Here is a 19,795-nt window from a genome sequence, read left to right as displayed (position 1 = left end):
GCCAGCAATGCGCCTCAACACACCTTCCTTTTTAGATCAGAACGCCTATGGGCGCACATATGAGCGCAAATGCATTTGCTATTTAAACAGTGTGGCGGAAAACGTCAAAACGACTCTTGCACCAAGCTGAAACTAGCAAACAACAATTGCGTCTCGCCTTGCGCCACATTGCGCCGGGTGAATGATAGGGCCCCTAATGCTGCGTTTACACCAGACGCGGAACGCACATCAATCGCGAGTGATTTACATGTTAAGTCAATACAAACGACGTGAATTGCGCAAATGGCACGGTGCGAATGGCGCGATACACGCGAATCACTCGAGTTCGAAAATCTAAACTTCAGCGGACATTCGTGCTGCGCTAACCAATCAGGAGCTTGCTCTTGTGGCGGCGTGATTGTGACGTATCGCCTGTTGATGGTGTCCCGAGGGAAATCCTCCAGCCTACACCAACAAAAAGTTCATCAAACTGGGCTGGGCTCAGTCAGAAGCACCGCTGAAAGCCTCCGTCATCCAGGTTCAGTTTCTGGAGGAGTTTATGAGCTCACAGAGCTGAATGCACCTCTGAAAGAATCTAGTAGACTCAGACACGGTCCTAAATATATCGGCGCTGTTTTTCAGCCTTCATAAAGCACATAAACTGTTTAATTTCTCAATAAAATCCATGTTAGCCATTTAGCTATGAAGCTAGAGTCACCGGGCAGACAGAAGCCCTGCCCATCACGCCAATCCGCGTCTGATCTGATGTGAATTTGATGCCCGAATGAAGCGAGTAAACTTAAATGTTCACGCGGCAATTTACACGCGAATAGCGCGATTTATCCGCGCGTTCCGCGTCCAGTGTGAACACAGCATAAGAGGGTTTTTTTTACCTAGCCTCTCCTTTGACATCATCACACAAACGCAGGTTGCCAGATTGACAACACAAACCGGAGCACCCAGAGGAAACCCAGCAGAGAGAACATGCAAACTCCACACAGAAATGCCAACTGACCCAGCCAGGACTCAAACCAGCGACCTTCTTGCTGTGAGGCCACTATGCTAACCACTGAGCCTCCGTGTCGCCCCTTTATGGCACTTTTTAAGTTTAAAATAGCTCACTGTCCTCGACTGGGCCTTGAAAACAGAAGAATAATTAATATAACTATGAAAAGAGGAAACACAGGAAGCAGAGGGAGTGGATGAGAGTGTGATCTGATGAGAGGAAGAAGGGAAAGGATGAAGTGGGAGGAAAAACGAACAACAGGAAGAGTGGGAGACGCATCTGACAGGTTAAAACCTTTCAGAAAACAGCAAAAACAAAGAGAGAGAGAGAGTGTTACACAAGTGAGCATCAGCTGGCCTATGTAGGAGGAGAAATCCTGAACACACACTTCACCTGAACACACACTTCACCTGTTTGACGGTGTGCCATCTCCATGTACTGAACTCTTATTATTCAGCTTAGCCGGGTTTTCACTCTGTGGCACATGTAATGAAACATCTCTTTGAGCAATGATGCAGAGGGATGTTGATTGGCTACTTTTCTATTAAAGGGTCACGAAACACCAGAACACATGTGTTTGAGCTGTTGACAGTGGTATATGTGTCCCACACTGCTAAAAACACTATTAAGACACCTATATTTCACTAAAAAGTGTAAATTGGTTGTTTTTGCGTTATTTCAAGCAAATTCGTACTTCCGGTTTGAAACGAATTTTTGAAGCTGTGTCACGGTCATGACATAATAGCGTGTATTCCAGCGTGCAGACTGGACGTCTGTGCCAGAGTGTGTCTTATTACGTCTTACAGTGTGATGCATTAATGCATGAGTAAGGCTTGGTTCAAACCAATCAGAGCGCTCTATTGTGCAACTTCATTAATATTCATTAGTCACAGTGTTTAGACGACAGAGACGCCACGTTGTGTTGGCAAAACAAGCGTGAAGTGTTGCTTTTATAGTTTGCTGCAGTGAAGTTTTGTTTTCATTTTCTCTCTGTGAGAGCTCAGCTGGAGTCACGTGTGGATTAACTGTGTACGCGACGCTCGACAACAATAACTTACGTGTCTAAGGAGGATTATTGTTTACCTGAGAGCTGTTCTCATCTGCAAACGCTGAGATCCGGATTCGCTTGTAGTCTCCTCTTAATAAAGACGCGGCTCTAGTTGCTGGTGATTGTCCTGTCTCTACAGATTTTATAAGTGAGCGACCAGTGCTCTTTGTTTATTCAGTTTTATTTCAGTATTCAGAAAAAACTATTGCACCGAGTGTAAACATGTTAGCACCACAACCAAACTTTAACCTCGTGTAGGATTTTCCCCGCAGGGTTTTTTCTCTCATTCGCCGTGCGGTATCAAACATTGCATGAAAAATACACGCTTAGAGCAGCTCCTCGAATCAAATATCTCGTTTGTCGCGAGGGACATGACTGAATTCCCTGAATGAAAGAGCCAAACTGCAGTTAAAGTCCACCATTTAATAATTTGGCAAATAATTTGACTACTCATGTCCATCTAAACACAGTCACTTTCTCCCCTGTGTGTGTGTTTTGACTCAGCGGGTGCCCAAATAGACACTCCCACACCCTCCCACTTTAGTTTCTCCGACACTCCCCCCTAAACAGAGCTGGACACGCCCACTTTTATGACTTTTTCCAAAGTAGAGGTGTGAAAACACTCTGCTGAAACGAGGGGGTTTCATGGCCCTTTAAGATTGGGCATCAGATTTGTAACTGGAACCCATTGGCCTAATTCGGTAGCCTTTCTCTCACCTGGTTTTCCATTTATAGTATGATATCCTAAAGCTTCCTGGCAACATTGCTCAAAACATTGCCCTATATATGCATCATCAGCGTGAGGTTCTGTCTTATAGCATACTCTGTTCATTTTATGCAATAATAAAAGTTATGAAGATGATCTTGTGTTGGTTATAGCAGGGCTATTCAATTAGTTTGTCATGGGGGTCCGTTCATGAAAAGCATTCCAAATGAGGGACCAGAGAGATATATCATCATGAGTGATGACACAACAGCAGTATAAGAGCCCATATGCTGTATTTGTGCTCATAAAGACACCCACCTTGACTTTTTCCACATTAAAATGTTAATAGGTTGTATTTCGAAGCACAACAAAATCAGTGCACTCCTCCAGTAGGCTTCCTCTACATTCAGATGCATTCATATGTCGTGAACCATGCCTTTTATGTGAGGTTTTGCTAATGTTTCTGTGTGTGTGTGTAGTCTGTGTGTGATGCAGGCTCAGACGAGTGTCCGTCCAGCAGTGAAGTGACCATGAGATCCTCCTGTATGGAAACAGCAGAGAGAAACTCCAGAGCTCTGAGTCTCCACAACTCCATCACCAAGAGTGAGTCTCAACACACACTCAGTACACACTCAGTCTGAGCTTTTACATCCTCCATGTAGAGTTTATGTCCTACAGTAAGGTCAGCAGGACAGTGTGGGATATTAATTAAACCTACAGTTAAAGCCAAATTATCAGCCCTCCTGACAAATGCTTATTATTTTTCCAATATTTCCCAAGTAAGGGCTCACAATGTTGTCTTCAACTGTAAATGCTTCCTCTATAACACTTATAAAGCGTCCTGAAGTTGTCACCAGTACAGATGGCATCTTTATGTTTATTTTGAGTGCTTTACCTCGATAATTAATTAAAAAACAGCAGGAGGTCTTTAATTTAAAGTAAAAGCTTGACTGAGGACAGAATCTGACTTTTAAACACTGCACTGTAAGATTATTAAAGTCTGTTTGGTCAAAACAAGCACAAGTAGTCCTTGTTACATGTTTCTTGTAGAAATTACAATTAAATATGCACAACTACATGCAACTATCTCTAAACCCAACACACTATACACACTATAAATCATTTATTAAGCATTAGCAAATAGTCAATTCATTATCTGTTCAGCATTAACTCGACATTAATAAGCGTTAGTAAGCAGTTTATATCTGCAGCTGCAAATGCTCTATTCTTGACTTACAAACATTTTTTAAATGTGCGTAATAATTGTATTTTTATACTTAGTAAATGATTCATTTTTCATTACTAAATTAAGTATTGCATTATTTACAAACCATTTGTATTTAAGAGTATTTGAGGGTTTTTAGGATGATTCAGAATGAGTTAGTAAATGATTAATAAACTATTGAAATCAACATTTATATGTCTTATTATTCAGGCGTATATAGTAATGGTGACTATGTATGTTAATAAATGCTTTATTAACTCAACTTCACCTAGTTTTGTGACCTAATCTAAAGTGAGGACTATTTATGCTTTATAAATCCCTTATAAAAGACAAATAAAGGCCACATAAATAAAATAAAAGGGGCTTTAGACTTATAGCTAGTCTGAGAATAAACTTCACCATTAAACTCAAAATAACTTGCAGTGACAATATCTTAAATTAAAATACTAAAGTATAATAAAATTATTAAAATTAATTTAAATAAGTACATTCTTTAATAATAATAATTATATATATATATATATATATATATATATATATATATATATATATATGTGTGTGTATATATATAATAAAAGGGGCTTTAGACTAAAATACAAAATAACCTGCAGTGACAATATCTTAAATTAAAAAACTAAAGTATAATAAAATTATTAAAATTAATTTAAATAAGTACATTATTTAATAATATATATATATATATTTATATATATATATATATATATATATATATATATATATATATATATATATATATATATATATATATATATATATATATATATGTATATATGTATATATATAAATATATATAATAAAAGGGGCTTTAGACTTATAGCTAAAATTAATTTAAATAAGTACATTCTTTAATAATAATTATATATATATATATATATATATATATATATATATATATATATATATATATATATATATATATATATATATATATATATATATATTTAAATATGCCTTAAAATATGTAATTTGGAAGTAACATATGTAAAAATGTAATGTATAAGTCATTTCTGAGTACGATGTTTAGAAACAGAAAACATTTAAAAGCAAATAATTATATTTAAAATAATTAAAGCGTGCCTCAGATATTTTGGATTTTTTATTAGTTAACCCTCTGGGGTCTGAGGGTGTTTTGGGGCTCTGGAGAATGCACTGACATGTGTGTTGTTTTCAGTATATTAAAACATATTAATGGCTAAAGTGTGAGAACACTGTAAACAGCGCAAGCTGGGCTACAATAATACCCAAACAGAGTGTTTGTATGTGTTTGTGTTTTTGAGAAAGAAACGTTTATGCGTGGCTAGTGAAAAACTTAAAATTTTAAGTCACTGAAACAAGGTCGGGAAACACACAGAGAACATTTGTGCACAAGACTTTTGAGAACTGGATCTTGCAGCCTGGTGTTTCTGCTTCAAAATGATGTGAGAATCATCTTGTTCACTTGCTCACAGAAAACAATACAATGAATTAAAATCTCTAAGTCACTTTTTGAGTGAAAAGAGTATATACTAACATGAACTAATAACAAACGGTACTTGTACGGCATTTATTAATCATACGTCATCATTTTCTAATGCATTATTAAAATCCAAATTCATTAGCAAAGATGAATAAATACCGTAATAAACATATAGTTAAGTGTGTATACGAATACATGAGCATACGAACACAGCAGACACGTGATTTAAGGTGAAAATAATAACACACACATGCACTCACTATAGTAATTACAATAAATCATGCATAATCACATGAAACTAAACCACATTCTAACCCCATCCATATAGCAAGTACAATTTTTTACAAATTTAAGTTGATTGAACATAAAACACTTAAGTTGTTCCCCAAAAAAAAACTACTAGAGTATTTTCTGAGTGCATGTCACCTTAAAATAAAGTGTAATCAATACAACCTTATTGTAACACTTTAGTTTAAGTAACAATTCACGCCATCCACTACTGGCGTATTACCTGCCTATTATTAAGATATTAACTGCTTAAAAAGTAGTATCCTATTCTAAATCCCTAATCCTATATCTAAACCCAGCTACTGCCATACTAACTATTAATGAGCAGCTAAAAGTCTTAGCTAATAGTTTGTTAATAGCCTAAATTGCTCATTCAAAATAAAGTGTGACGTGTTTTTGACTTCCCGTTCTGTCCTGCTAAAGCCTGTGTGCTGTAAATGCAGTGTGTTAAAACTCACACCCATAAGCGCATCCGTCAGGCTTTAGCCCATCCGAATGGCGCTGAGATTTGGGGATGGGTGTAAAGCGTGGACAGATGGGGTTCAGGGATCAGGGTATTAAATGAAGCCTCTGTCTCTGGGCCATCTGTTTGTCCAGCGCTTGCGTCACTGCAGACTCTCTTTATAATGCACATGCGGCTGGCTGTGTGTGTGTGTGTGTTACACTCTTCACTTTAAAGGGGACCTATTGAGCAAAACTCACTTTTATAAGTGGTTTAAACACACCTGTGTGGCAGCAGTGTGTGAATATATTCAGCCTCTAATGGGAAAAATGTATTAATTTGTATTGTTAATAATCAGACTTGATGAAATCAGTCTGCAGAGACACTTTGATTGACATTCTCACTTTGTACGTGTCATCAGAGGGGGAAAGCCCCGCCCACTAGTGATCATCTCTCCCTCATTAGCATAGGACGCGAGTCTTGTTTTTGAATCTGCCACTATGCTGACACACAGGCACTCGTAGCTTCTCCCTCTTTTAAATAGAGCACAATCTCATTTTAATTTCATTTATTTTGGATTATTTTTTCATTGTTTTATTATTATTAGTATTATTAATAATAACTTATTAATTTTTACAAGAGGTGTGGACACATTTATTTGCGTTTCTGTCAGTTCTGTCAGAGACCACAGACTCGTCTGAGGAGGAGTGGCAGTCCATTGCAGATCTGGCAACCGCCTGCAAGAACATTCTGGAGGCTCTGTCTCGAGAAGGTGAGAAATGACCTTTCGGTTCAGATGAAATGTGTTTGAGCTCCTGAGAGTTTGTGTGAAAAGATGTCATATTAACCACCAAAGGTGATTTTTACATGCATTTTTTATTTCTCTTTGCTGTTTGGGCTTATTGGAACCTAATTAGATGAAAACCTAACTATCATCTTTTGATATGATGTACTTTTAGAGAAAAATGATGTCCATATATGTGCACTCGTGGTCCCAATTTACATAAAACACTTTTTCCTGGCAGTTTTTTAATGCATATAACAGACATTTTCAGAGACATTTTTTTATCAGAGAGTAAAAACTATTTTTTTGACCATTTTGAACAGGGAAAAATTAGTGTTTGGGACATATCATATGCTGCAAACAGTTGCAGGATGACACTATATGTCTGAAACAAAAAAAAACATTCAAAGTATTTTTAATAGCCACTTACGAGCTCAAATGTGCTGTCCATGTAGGTGGCCACCAAGCCCTAGGAGGTTAATGGTGTCTCGTTTTGCTGTGTTTCAGACCGGAGGTCAGGAGATGGAGCGCAGGACACGCTGAGCCAGTCTGGACAGACAGACAGCAGGTTTAAAGACAGGTGAAGCTCATGTTTCATAAATTCTCGTACATTATCATATATATATATATATATATATATATATATATATATATATATATATATATATATATATATATATATATATATATATACAGTTCAAGTCAGAATTATTAGCCCCATAATTATAATAATTAAAAATAATTATTTTATTTTTTTTATTTCCCTAATAATGTTTAACAGAGCAAAGAAATGTTCACAGTATGTCTGATAATATTTTTTCTTCTGGAGAAAGTCTTATCTATTTTATTTCGGCTAGAATAAAAGCAGTTTTTAATTTTTTAAACACCATTTTAAGGACAATATTATTAGCCCCTTTAAGCTATTTTTTTCTCTTGAATGTCTACAGAACAAACCATCGTTATACAATAACTTGCCTAATTACCCTAACCTGCCTAGTTAACCTAATTAACCTAGCTAAGCCTTTAAATGTCACTTTAAGCTGTATAGAAGTGTCTTGAAGAATATCTAGTCTAATATTATGTGCTGTCATCATGGCAAGGATAAAATAAATCAGTTATTAGAGATGAGTTATTAAAACTATTATGATTAGAAATGTGTTGAAAAAATCTGCTCTCTATTAAACAGAAATTGGGGAAAAAATAAACAGGGGTCTAATAATTCAGGGGCTAATAATTCTGACTTCAACTGTATATATATATATATATATATATATATATATATATATATATATATATATATATATATATGTGTGTGTGTGTGTGTGTGTGTGAGTGTGTGTGTGTGTGTTTCTACTTTTTTCTATTTCTACTTTTCTGTAACTGAGAAATTAAACTATCAAGCAACCCCCCCCCCCCCCAAAAAAAAATTCCATACACATTTTTTTCATGATATTTATTTTTTTTCACATTTAATATCTCAGGCATGTGTGCAACTTTTTTCTCACAACAATGTTAATTTTAATTCCAAAAAAACTATTTTGCCTTCAACATTTTGACAGCAGAGAACATTTCAGGTTGTTTTCTCTTTGTTTTTTATCTGTTTTTTATCTGTTACCTGATATATATATATATTGATCAGGTTGATATTATATATACAGTTGAAGTCAGAATTATTAGTAATCCCCTGAATTATTAGCCCCGCTGTTTATTCTTTCCCCAATTTCTGTTTAACGGAGAGCAGAATGACGGATTGGTGAGGTGTGTGTAGTGCCGTGTGTTTGGGGGCAGCACAGTAAATCTGACTTTAATCTCTTTTCTGGCTGCTGTTATCAGTCTCACACTATTCTCACACTACTTGTATTCCTTTTTCTGAAAGATAACACCATCGTGGAGTTTTTCTGTTGTAATTTCAGCAGATATGCACTACGCTCTGAGTTTACCAACTCTGACGACTTCTGCTGAGAAACCTGTAAATGTAGAAAGAGTTCATTGTGGAAAATGTTGAAGGTGTCAGAATAAATGTTGTGACCCCTCTACATGTCATTTGTGTCTCCTGCAGTGATACACCTGGTCACCTGGAGGAGAAAGTGTCCCAGCTGGAGGCGATGCTGAAGCGGCTGCAGGACGACCTCCAAAAGGTATCTAGTGCTCTGTGGGTTCGTCATCTCTCTCTATTCCCCTTTCTCTCTCTCTCTGTCTCTGTATCTGGCACACTAGTTCCCGCTTCAAATATCTCCATGAAATACATCCAGCCATCCTTGTGTGTGTGTGTGTATATCTGCCCTGTCCAGTCCTTGCCCTCTGCGCTGCTTCAGAGAGCCACAGCTACTGCACTGAGCCAGGCACACAGAGGGACTGTAGAGGTAGGGCGGCACAAGCAAAAGAAACCTGTCTTGTCATTGAGCAGGGTGAACAGAGGAGATGAGAAGATTGCTGGAGGGACAATGGGCAGCCATGCTCACTCTCAACACTAACCCAGCAAAGGCAGAGAAGGCAAGTAGAGCATGAGATTTTCACTCAATCAGTTACCCCCCTCCAAAAAAACTACAACAACAACACTTCTCACTTCAGTAACAAACAAACCTAGAGAAATATTCAGATGCAGGGTGATGCAGGTTCCCTCCCTACTGAACAATCCAGTACCAGCCCAGGCTGGTTGGCTAGTTTTAGCTGGTCGACCAGCCTGGTTTTAGAGGGGGTTTGGCCATTTCCAGGCTGGATTCCAGCCTGGTCAGGCTGGGAGATGACCAGCTAAAACCAGGTTGAATAGCCTAGCCAGGCTGGGAGTCCAGCCAAAACCAGCTATGTCCAGCTTAAACCAGGCTGGTCAAGCTGGATTTAGCTGGTCATTTTCCAGCCTGACCAGCTAAGAGCAGGCTGGAAACCAGCCTGGAAATGGCCAAAACCCCTCTAAAACCAGCCTGGTCAACCAGCTAAAACCAGACAACCAGCCTAGGCTGGTCTAAGCTGGATTTTTCAGCAGGGCTGTTTACAACCCCAAATCAGAAGAAGTTGTACAGTATGGAAAGCGCAAATAAAAAAGAAAATAGTGATTTATTAATTAACTTTGACTTGTATTTCATTGCAGACAGCATGAACATAAAATATTTGACGTTTTGTCTGGTCAACTTCATTTCATTTGTAAATATTCATCCTTTCCTGACATTCAGACCTGCAACGCAGTCCAAAAAAGTTGTGACAGGAGAAGTGTAGGACTAGTAATCAGGTAAATTGCTTAAATAATGATGTGATCTGAAACAGGTGATGTCAACAGGTGATTGTAATGGTACAAAAGCAGCATTAAAGAAAGGTCAAGTCCAGGGATGTCCAAACTGGGTCCTGGAAAGCCAGTATCCTGCATAGATCTCCTCACCATTCTATAAGGGTGCGCCCTGCCAACCTGCGAAGGAAACTCATTTCGGATGCTTGTATCCAAGATCTTGTCCTTTTGGTCATTACCCAAAGTTCATAACCATAGGTGAGAAGAGGAATGCAGATTGACCAGTAAATCGAGAGCTTTGCTTTTCGGCTCAGCTCATTCTTTACCACAATGAACCAGAACATCGACCGCATTACTGCTGCCGCTGCACCAATCCAAATGTCTCACCTTCCATTCTTCTCTTAATCGTGGACAAAACCCCAAGGTACTTGAACTCCTTCACCTGGGGTAAGGACTTTCCTCCAACCTGCAGATTGCAAACCATCTTTTTCCGGTGGAGCATCATGGCCTCGTACTTGGAGGTGCTAATTCTCATTCCAGTCACGTTACATTCGGCAGGCAAACCAGAATTTGTTTATTTAAAAAAAACATCATGAGGAACACATTAGATAATGTTAGTTTTCTTGTCTCCAATGAAAAAAAATCAAAGTAAATATAGAAATCACTTCTTTCTTTCTTTTTCATTCACGTTTTCCATATTGTCCCAATTTTTTCTGATATTAGGATTTTGTCTGAACATGTCTAATCGCAAAACTTTGTCAAATATATCCACTAACACTCATTTGTAACACTTGTTAAGAAGGGGTGTTTGTCAGACTGTCATGAAAGCTTTATAACTTATGTCATGGATGTATTGTCAACACTAACCCACCAAAGGCAGAGAAGACAAGTAGAGCATGAGATTTTCACTCAATCAGTAACCAAAACAACAACAACAACACTTCTCACTTCCATAACAAACAAGCGCAGAGATAATCAGATGCAGGTTTTCTGTTTAGATCTTGTTTAAAAATGTCTAATGGCAAATCTTTATTTCAAACATACATATGTCAAGGCCACGTTGGTGTTATTTCAGAATGAATTATAAGATGTAATAACTGATGCAACTTGCACCTTTTGATAAAGAGTTAATTTTAGCATTTACTCAAATATAATATTTGTTGTCTCTATTACTAATTGTTTACTAATGAAGCTGAGCTAACATGAACTAACATGGAACATCTGCATTAAAATCATGGGTCACACTTTATTCTGATGGTCTGTTTGTTGATTTTAGGTTACACTGCATCTGCATGCCAGCTAATTCTCATTAGATTATACTGCAAGTAGACTGTTAGGTTGGGTTAGGGTATGTACTTCTTATAGTTTCTTATAGTCAGTTTGTTAAAGGAGCAGTATCAGGAGATATTAAGCAAACAGGCTACTAATACTCAAATGGACCATCAAAATAAAGTGTTACCAAATCATTATATATTATACGCAATTATAGGCTATATTACAAAAATAATCATATTTTTAGGGTAATGACTTTTTAAATAAAATAAATAGAAGATTTGAATGTAATTATATGATGTCAAACTTATAAAAAAATACATAAATAATATATATACATATAGAGATTTGCTACTGTCTTATGATCAGTGGTCAAAATTAACTATAATGTCAATGTCAGTCAAAGTGCACTGACTGATTGGCATACGTTTATGATTTGGGATTGGTGGGTTGTATTCAATCAGCTTGAAATTATAATAAATGTGTATTATAAAAAATTCTGAGCATCATAATGTCAGGGAAAAGTCAGTCTTTGAGCTGCGAAACTCCTACATGTAGGGCTCAGTAATGAGTAGAGGATAAAATAAATTAAATCTGTTATATTATCATCACCATACATGTTCACAAACAATGCATTAGGGAATTACTGCAAACATGTAACACCAAGACACAGCTGAAATACATGAACATGCACTTATAATACATAATGTAACTACACTCACCGGCCACTTTATTAGGTACACCTGTCCAACTGCATGTTCATGCAAATTTCTAATCAGCCAGTCAAATTGCAGCAACTCGATGCATGTAGGCATGTAGACATGGTCAAGACGATCTGCTGCAGTTCAAAGCGAGCATCAGAATGGGGAAGGTATGGGGATTTAAGTGACTTTAAACGTGGCAACGTTGTTGGTGCTGGTCTGAGTATTTCAGAAACTGCTGATCTACTGGGATTTTCACGCACAATCATCTCTAGGGTTTACAGAGAATGGTCTGAAAAAGAGAAAATGTCCAGTTCTGTGGGCGCAAATTCCTTGTTGATGCCAGAGGTTAGAGGAGAATGGCCAAACTGGTTCCAGCTGATGGAAAAGCAACAGTAACTCAAATAAGCACTCGTTACAACCGAGGTCTGCAGAAGAGTATCTCTGAACACACAACACGTCCAACCTTGAGGCGGATGGGCTACAGCAGCAGAAGAGCACACCGGGTGCCGCTCCTGTCAGCTAAGAACAGGAAACTGAGGCTACAATTCACACAGACTCACCAAAACTGCACAATAGAAGATTGGAGAAACGTTGCCTGCTCTGATGAGTCTCCATTTCTGCTGCCACATTCAGATGGTCGGGTCAGAATTTGGCCTCAACAACATGAAAGCATGGATCCATCCTGCCTTGTATCAATGGTTCAGGCTGCTGGTGGTGGTGTAATGGTGTGGGGGAGATTTTCATGGACCAATTAGTACCAATTGAGCATGGTGTCAATGCCACAGCCTACCTGAGTATTGTTGCATGTCCATTCCTTTATGACCACAGTGACCACTCATCTTCTGATGGCTGCTTTCAGCAGGATAACGCACCTTGTGATAAAGCGTGAATCATCTTAGACTGGTTTTCTGAACAGTTTTCTGAACATGACAATGAGTTCACTGTACTCAAATAGCCTCCACAGTCACCAGAGCTCAATCCAGTAGAGCACCTTTGGGATGTGGTGGAACGGGAGATTCACATCATGGATGTGCAGCCGACAAATCTGCAGCAACTGCGTGATGCTATCATGTCAATATGGAGCAAAATCTCTGAGGATAAAGGCAGTTCTGAAGGCAAAAGGGGTCCAACCCGGTAATAGTAAGGTGTACCTAATAAAGTGGCCGATGAGTGTATATTATAAGCCCATTAAGATAATTATCATGTGTAAACCAAGGTTTTAAAGAATTATCCACATACTTTATCTCTGAATTCACCTCATAACAGCAGTCCAGTGTTTAAAAGCACTATTGTTTTGTGACCAGACATAGTTTAATATCATAGAATGAAGAAGAAATCATGCTATTTTAAGTGGTAAAGGCTAGCTCAGTTAGCATCTATAAATACACGTTAATGCTTATAGAATACCCTGAAGAACATAAACAATCGTATCTGTTTATTCTCCACACGTTTCTATCATCTTTATCTTCATGTAGCATTATATTATTAGCTGATGTCTTCTTAGGTAAAGTATATGTGGAAACTATAACAATAATGCGCCCTCTAGTGTCCAGTATGAATGACACAGAAGTAACATTTCAACATACACTTGATTATCCCCATGCATTTTTGCAAACAACGCAGTAGGGAATAACTGCAGATATTTATGCGACTATATCATAGCCTTAAAGCCCATTAGAATGAATATCAAATATTATCCTCGATTTCAGTTCTCTTTTATTGCATCCATTATCCACATATAGGGTCACCCTACTAAAAAAAACAGCTTAAACCAGCCTAAGCTGGTTGGCTGGTTTTAGCTGGTCGACCAGGCTGGTTTTAGAGGGGTTTTGGCCATTTCCAGGCTGGTTTCCAGCCTGGTCTTAGCTGGTCAGGCTGGGAGATGACCAGCTAAAACCAGCTTGACCAACCTAGCCAGGCTGGAAGCCCAGCCAATACCAGCTATGTCCAGCTTAAACCAGGCTGATCAAGCTGGATTTAGCTGGTCATTTTCCAGCCTGACCAGCTAAGACCAGGCTGGAAATGGCTGGAAACCTGCCTGGAAATGGCCAAAACCACTCTTAAACCAGTCTAGTCAACCAGCTAAAACCAGCCAACCAGCCTTTGCTGGTTTAAGCTGGATTTTTCAGCAGGGAAGGGAAAGAGAGGGTGAGCATGACTGCGTACAGTCCCACAGTTATCCAGCAAACACATCTAGGAAAATCATCTAGTGTAATAAAGACTTTGTTAAATTATTGAAAACCGTGGTCATATAAAGACTATTATAGATGCACATACGCATTACTGCCCTGTTTAGGAACATCGTTGCTTGTTTCAGCATTTCTGTGTGAATATCATTCAGGATGTTTGTGTGATGTTTGTTTTTTTAGTGCATGTCTGTTCTGTGCTGTGCTTAATGAATGTCTCATTTCACTGTTGTGGCTTCTCATTAATGCATGTCTGATGGGGCTTCTGCTGCAATCATCGTGAACTAATCTGCATGCAGGGCCTGATTTACTAACACAACAAAGAGAAGGCACTGTTTTACTTGCTCAATCAGTGATATACTGATGAAGACCAGGTTATTATTCACCCTCCTGTGAAATATGAACTCATTTGAAAAATGCTAACAATTTCCAATAAGGTTGTATTAGTTTATGTTAGTTAATGCAGTTACTAACATGAACAAACAACGAACAATACAGTCATTACAGTGTTTGTTCATGTTAGGTAACGAAAATACTTGCTCAATGTTAGTTCGTTAACTCACAGTGCATTAACTAATGTTAACAAGCAAGAATTTGTATGTTAAAACTGCATTAGTAAATGTTAAACTCTGATTAATAAATGCTCTAGATTTGTTCACATGTAATTCATGTTGAATTAACTAATGATCCTTTTTGTAAAGAGTGACCTGAAAAGTGCTGTTTAACAGAGATACCGCTATTTAAACACATTTCTAAACATTTTAATAACCTATTTGTGTTATCTTGCCTAAGATTACAGTACATAATATTTGTTAGTTATTTTGCAAGATACTAATAATTCATTTAAAGGGTTAACTTGGTTCATTAGGTTAACTAGGCACGTTAGCTTAATGGGGTACATGCAGAAGCATGCATAAGGACTTTTAATTTGTCAGTAGCCTGGGTTAAACGCTTCAGGTGAACTGTATGTAGTTACAAAATTGACGCGTTTAGGGTCTGTTTTCATAAAAAATCTACGATCTTCAATGATATACTCTTTAAAATGAGTTACAGTATGTACAAGAAGCACTGCATTAAATTACATTTCTCCGTGCATTTCAAATATTTTAATTATTTTACTCCAGGGCGAGGCAGTGGCGCAGTAGGTAGTGCTGTCACCTCACAGCAAGAAGGTCGCTGGTTCGAGCCTCGGCTCATTTGGCGTTTCTGTGTGGAGTTTGCATGTTCTCCCTGCGTTCGAGTGGGTTTCCTCCGGGTGCTCCGGTTTCGCCCACAGTCCAAACACATGCACTATAGGGGAATTGGGTAGGCTAAATTGTCCGTAGTGTATGTGTGTGTGTGGATGTTTCCCAGAGATGGGTTGTGGCTGGAAGGGCATCCGCTACGTAAAAACGTCTTGGATAAGTTGGCGGTTCATTCCGCTGTGGCGACCCCGAATTAATAAAGGGACCAAGCCGAAAAGAAAACAAATGAATGAATGTATTTTACTCCAGTATTTCCAATTTCTGCGCTCGCCTGCTGATTCTAATGGGAGTGTGAATGCAAATGGCTATTCATCTCGGTTTATGCTTCATCAACTAAATGAATGCTGAAGTCTGTTTAACTGATTGTATTTTAATGACATTACAACATCGATGCTGTAAAAGGAACCATATAAACTTGGAAAAATTACATTAACCGTTAAGCGGAAGTTTATCGGTATTTAAAGAGACACCAGCTCTGCATATACCCTATTAGGCAAGTCATTGGACAACATTGATTTGTTCTGTAGGCAATCAAAAAATAAATATTATAATCTGAAGGAGTTTTTAAAATGCATGTGAATGATTGGCGGAAGAAAGGGTAACACTTTTCAATAGGCTTCATTAGTTAATGCATTTACTAACATGAACTAATCATAAACACATGTACAGCATTTATTAATCATAATTGAACATTTACTAATGCATTATTAACATCCAAGTCCATGCTTGTTAACATTAGTTAATGCACCATGAGTTAACATGAACTAACAATGAACTACTGTATTTTCATTAACTAACGTTTACTAACATGAACAAATACCGTAGTAAATGTATTGTTCATTGTTTGTTCATGTTAGTAAATGCATTAATTAACATTAACTAATGAACCTTATTGTAAAGTGTGACCGAAGAAAGTAGTTCCTAATACAAAAGGGTTTTTAGACTCTATTTTGACGATCCATGCGTAAAGTGCAGGGCGCAAACGCATTCAGGGTGTGTCAGAATCCACATTTGCTGGTCTAACAGGGTTGAGCTTATTCTCTTAATGAGTTATAGGTGTGTTTTGAGAATAAACCAATCAGAGTCTCATCTCCCATTCCCTTTAGTTGTGTCGTGCCATGGGGCATTTGCTTTTAACATGACGACTTTGTAAGTGGAAAAACTGAGCATTTCACTAGCAAGAAAACAGTTAAACAGAGCATCTGCAGCGCCAGAATGAGAGATAAGGCATCATCATTATCTACTTTCACTTTCGCTCTCGTGGATTGGGAAACCTTGTATGCACAGACATCCATTAGCCTATAAATAATGCTGTGGTCAAAGTATCCTAATACACATGCTGTGCCCCATATGATCTGAAACCTGACAGGTGGACAAATCTAAGCTTGTTTTTAATAAAACAAATATGAATATGCATATAATAAATAATACTGCTAATAATAATAACATTATACAAAAGCAAATTGAATGAACTGAAAAAGCCTCCCGAGATGAAGAAGACATGAAGGCAGTGTTTTTATATTTATGTAGGCTAGAAAATAATATGATTTGTAATATTTTAATCCTTTATATTTATATCCTACATATATCCTTAATGTTTTTATTCTTTTTCATATGTAAAGATATTTGCGTATTGCTCTACATCTTGTGTGTATTGAGCAGTGTGTAAGTGAGGCGCACAACTAACGCGCTCTGTGCTGGACAATAGACCGGCTTTGTTTTGGTCTATTGAAAAATCTATTATAGTTTCTCAAAATAGCAATGCGCCTCAATACGCCTCTCTTTTTAGACCAGAACGCTTATGGGCGCACATATAAGCGCAAATGCATTTTCTATTTAAACAGCGTGGCAGAAAACGTTAAAATGAGTCTTGCGCAGAGCTGAAACTAGCCAACAACAATTGCGTCTCGCCTTGCGCCACATTGCGCCAGGTGTATGATAGGGCCCTCCATGTTTGATTTTCTTTTTTAATACAAACGATTGTGCCGTCAAACTATTGTATAAACGCGATATCACACATAGCAGTGTGATATGGCTGTGAGTGCCAAAGCACGCCTCCCAACATTGCTGATATACAGCCATATCGCACTGCTACTCATGTGATGTTGCTCGTATATCATCAAGCAAGTCCCATCTGCAGCCATTGTCTTCATCCGTGTCTCATATTCACTATAAAAAGCCGTCATGTTTGTATGGATGTACATCCTAAACCAATACACATCTAAAGAACACGCTCAATCCTGAAAGTCATTGTGTTTGCATGCTTTCCCGCAGGAGAAGGAGGACAAAGCAATGCTGCAAGCAGAGGTGCAAAATCTCCGGCAGAACAACCAGCGTCTGCAGGAGGAATCCCAAAGCACCGTCGCACGGCTCATTAAAGTCACCGAACTGCTCTGCAACGTTAACAAACCCTGCTAGCATCGACTAGCGCAAGATCAGCAGACGCAATGCAAATGTTAGCAAATCTGGCTAATGAGGTCCTTAAAAGCTTCGAGAACATCGACAAAGCCTTACAAAAACAAACCGGTCGGCCTACTAGTACATTGGATCAAAATTATGCTTACATCCTAACATCTCTGTCGCACCCTAGAAGGTTTTCAGGGCCAGGTCTCTGCGTAGTCTCTTCACTGTGAGCGCTTGCTAACAACGATAGCCTTCGGTGCAATCTTTAGCATTGGACGACTTTGCTCCTAAAACATCTGATTGTCTAAAAGGCATTACTCACAACCCTCAGACCTGACTTTTAGATCACATAGAGTAATATTTTAAGTTCTTATTGGTATTTTAGTGTTTTTCATCCTGTTATTATTACAAAACCCTGCTGAAAAATCCAGCTTAAACCAGCCTAGGCTGGTTGGCTGGTTTTAGCTGGTCTCCCAGCCTGTACAGCTAACACCAGGCTGGAAATGGCTGAAAACCAGCCTGGAAGTGGCCAAAACCCCTCTAAAACCAGCCTGGTTTCCAGCCATTTCTAGCCTGGTCTTAGCTGTACAGGCTGGGAGATTACCAGCTAAAGCCAGCTTGAACAGCCTTGCCAGGCTGGGAGCCCAGCCAAAACCAGCTATGTCCAGCTAAAAACCAGGATGGTCTAGCTGGTTTTAGCTGGTCACTTTCCAGCCTGACCAGCTAAGACCAGGCTTGAAATGGCTGGAAACCAGCCTGGAAGTGGCCAAAACCCCTCTAAAACCAGCCTGGTCGACTAGCTAAAACCAGCCAACCATTCTAGGCTGGTTTAAGCTGGATTTTTCAGCAGGAAAACAATCATCTCCTAGCAATACATTCACCATGTTTTTGTCGAAAAGATAAAAACAGCTTCAGGAGTTTCAGACTATATTTACCCCCATAGCAAAAATTCTCTGGCCCAGATCTGACCCACACCATCAGCCTTTGCTTGGCCCAGATGCTGCAGTGAATTACGGTACATGACTGGACCTTGTCTGGCTTCCATACAAGCGGCAAACATGGACCATATCTGGGCCAGGTCTCAGCCAAGTTAACAACCCATAACTGGGTCTGAACAGGGCCAGATCTGTTGGTATGTTACGACTGCAAAGTTTTTTTATAAACCGATGAAGCATTTCGCTTTATGGCTGTGTTTTTTTCTTAAAGCGACCTGATTGATAGAATTTTTTCTTTGCTCAAAAATAATTTAAATGTATTTCAAAAGTGGGTCAACATAGACCAAACTTATGTGGCCCACATATACATTTAAACATCTGGGCCAAATACTACATTTGAGATCTGGCCCAAGTCTTGAGCGCCGCCTGTAAGACGGTGACACCTCAGCCAAACCTGGCCCATGTTTGGCCCACCTGCTGCATGCCAGTGCCGGACAAATGCCTGCTGTGCCAGCTTTATGCCAAATCTGGGTCAGAATTCTTTGCTACCTGGGTATATACTTTACAGTCAAGCCAGAAATCAATCAACCTCCTGGTTAATCTGACTTAAAGTTACTTTTAATCTATCAGTAGTTTGATTTTTGTCTGTAAATGACCCAGGCTTCTCTCTAAAGATAATAAGACGATGCACAAGAGTCATCATTGTGGAAAACAAAATTTCTCTGCATTTATTTACATTTGAGCAAAAACTTTAGGTCAGAATTTGCTAGGGGTTTGGTTAATTTTGGGCCTAACTATATATATATATATATATATATATATATATATATATATATATATATATATATATATATATATATATATATATATATATAT

General features: G+C 38.3%; 1 protein-coding gene across 18 annotated transcripts in view; it reads left to right on the top strand.

The window, feature by feature from the left end:
• The window catches only part of sipa1 (signal-induced proliferation-associated 1), a 102,751-nt gene extending 83,553 nt beyond the window's left edge, over positions 1-19,198 (top strand). For 4 of the 18 annotated variants that reach the window (XM_073907592.1, XM_073907591.1, XM_009303652.5 and 1 more), the window contains 6 exons: positions 3,219-3,342; positions 6,845-6,943; positions 7,463-7,535; positions 9,015-9,093; positions 9,247-9,448; positions 17,856-19,198. In XM_073907592.1, coding sequence (XP_073763693.1) covers positions 3,219-3,342; positions 6,845-6,943; positions 7,463-7,535; positions 9,015-9,093; positions 9,247-9,429 — 558 coding nt within the window. In that variant the 3' untranslated portion in view covers positions 9,430-9,448; positions 17,856-19,198. The remainder of the gene's footprint in view (positions 1-3,218; positions 3,343-6,844; positions 6,944-7,462; positions 7,536-9,014; positions 9,094-9,246; positions 9,449-17,855) is intronic. The other 14 variants (XM_068222800.2, XM_068222801.2, XM_068222799.2 and 11 more) reach the window with 6 other exon arrangements.
• The last annotated feature ends 597 nt before the right edge of the window (positions 19,199-19,795 follow it).

Source organism: Danio rerio, chromosome 7, assembly GCF_049306965.1.
Source record: "Danio rerio strain Tuebingen ecotype United States chromosome 7, GRCz12tu, whole genome shotgun sequence".
Taxonomy (NCBI): domain Eukaryota; kingdom Metazoa; phylum Chordata; class Actinopteri; order Cypriniformes; family Danionidae; genus Danio; species Danio rerio.
The sequence above is the reverse complement of the archived record's forward strand: the minus strand, read 5'-3'. Positions and strand labels throughout refer to the sequence as shown.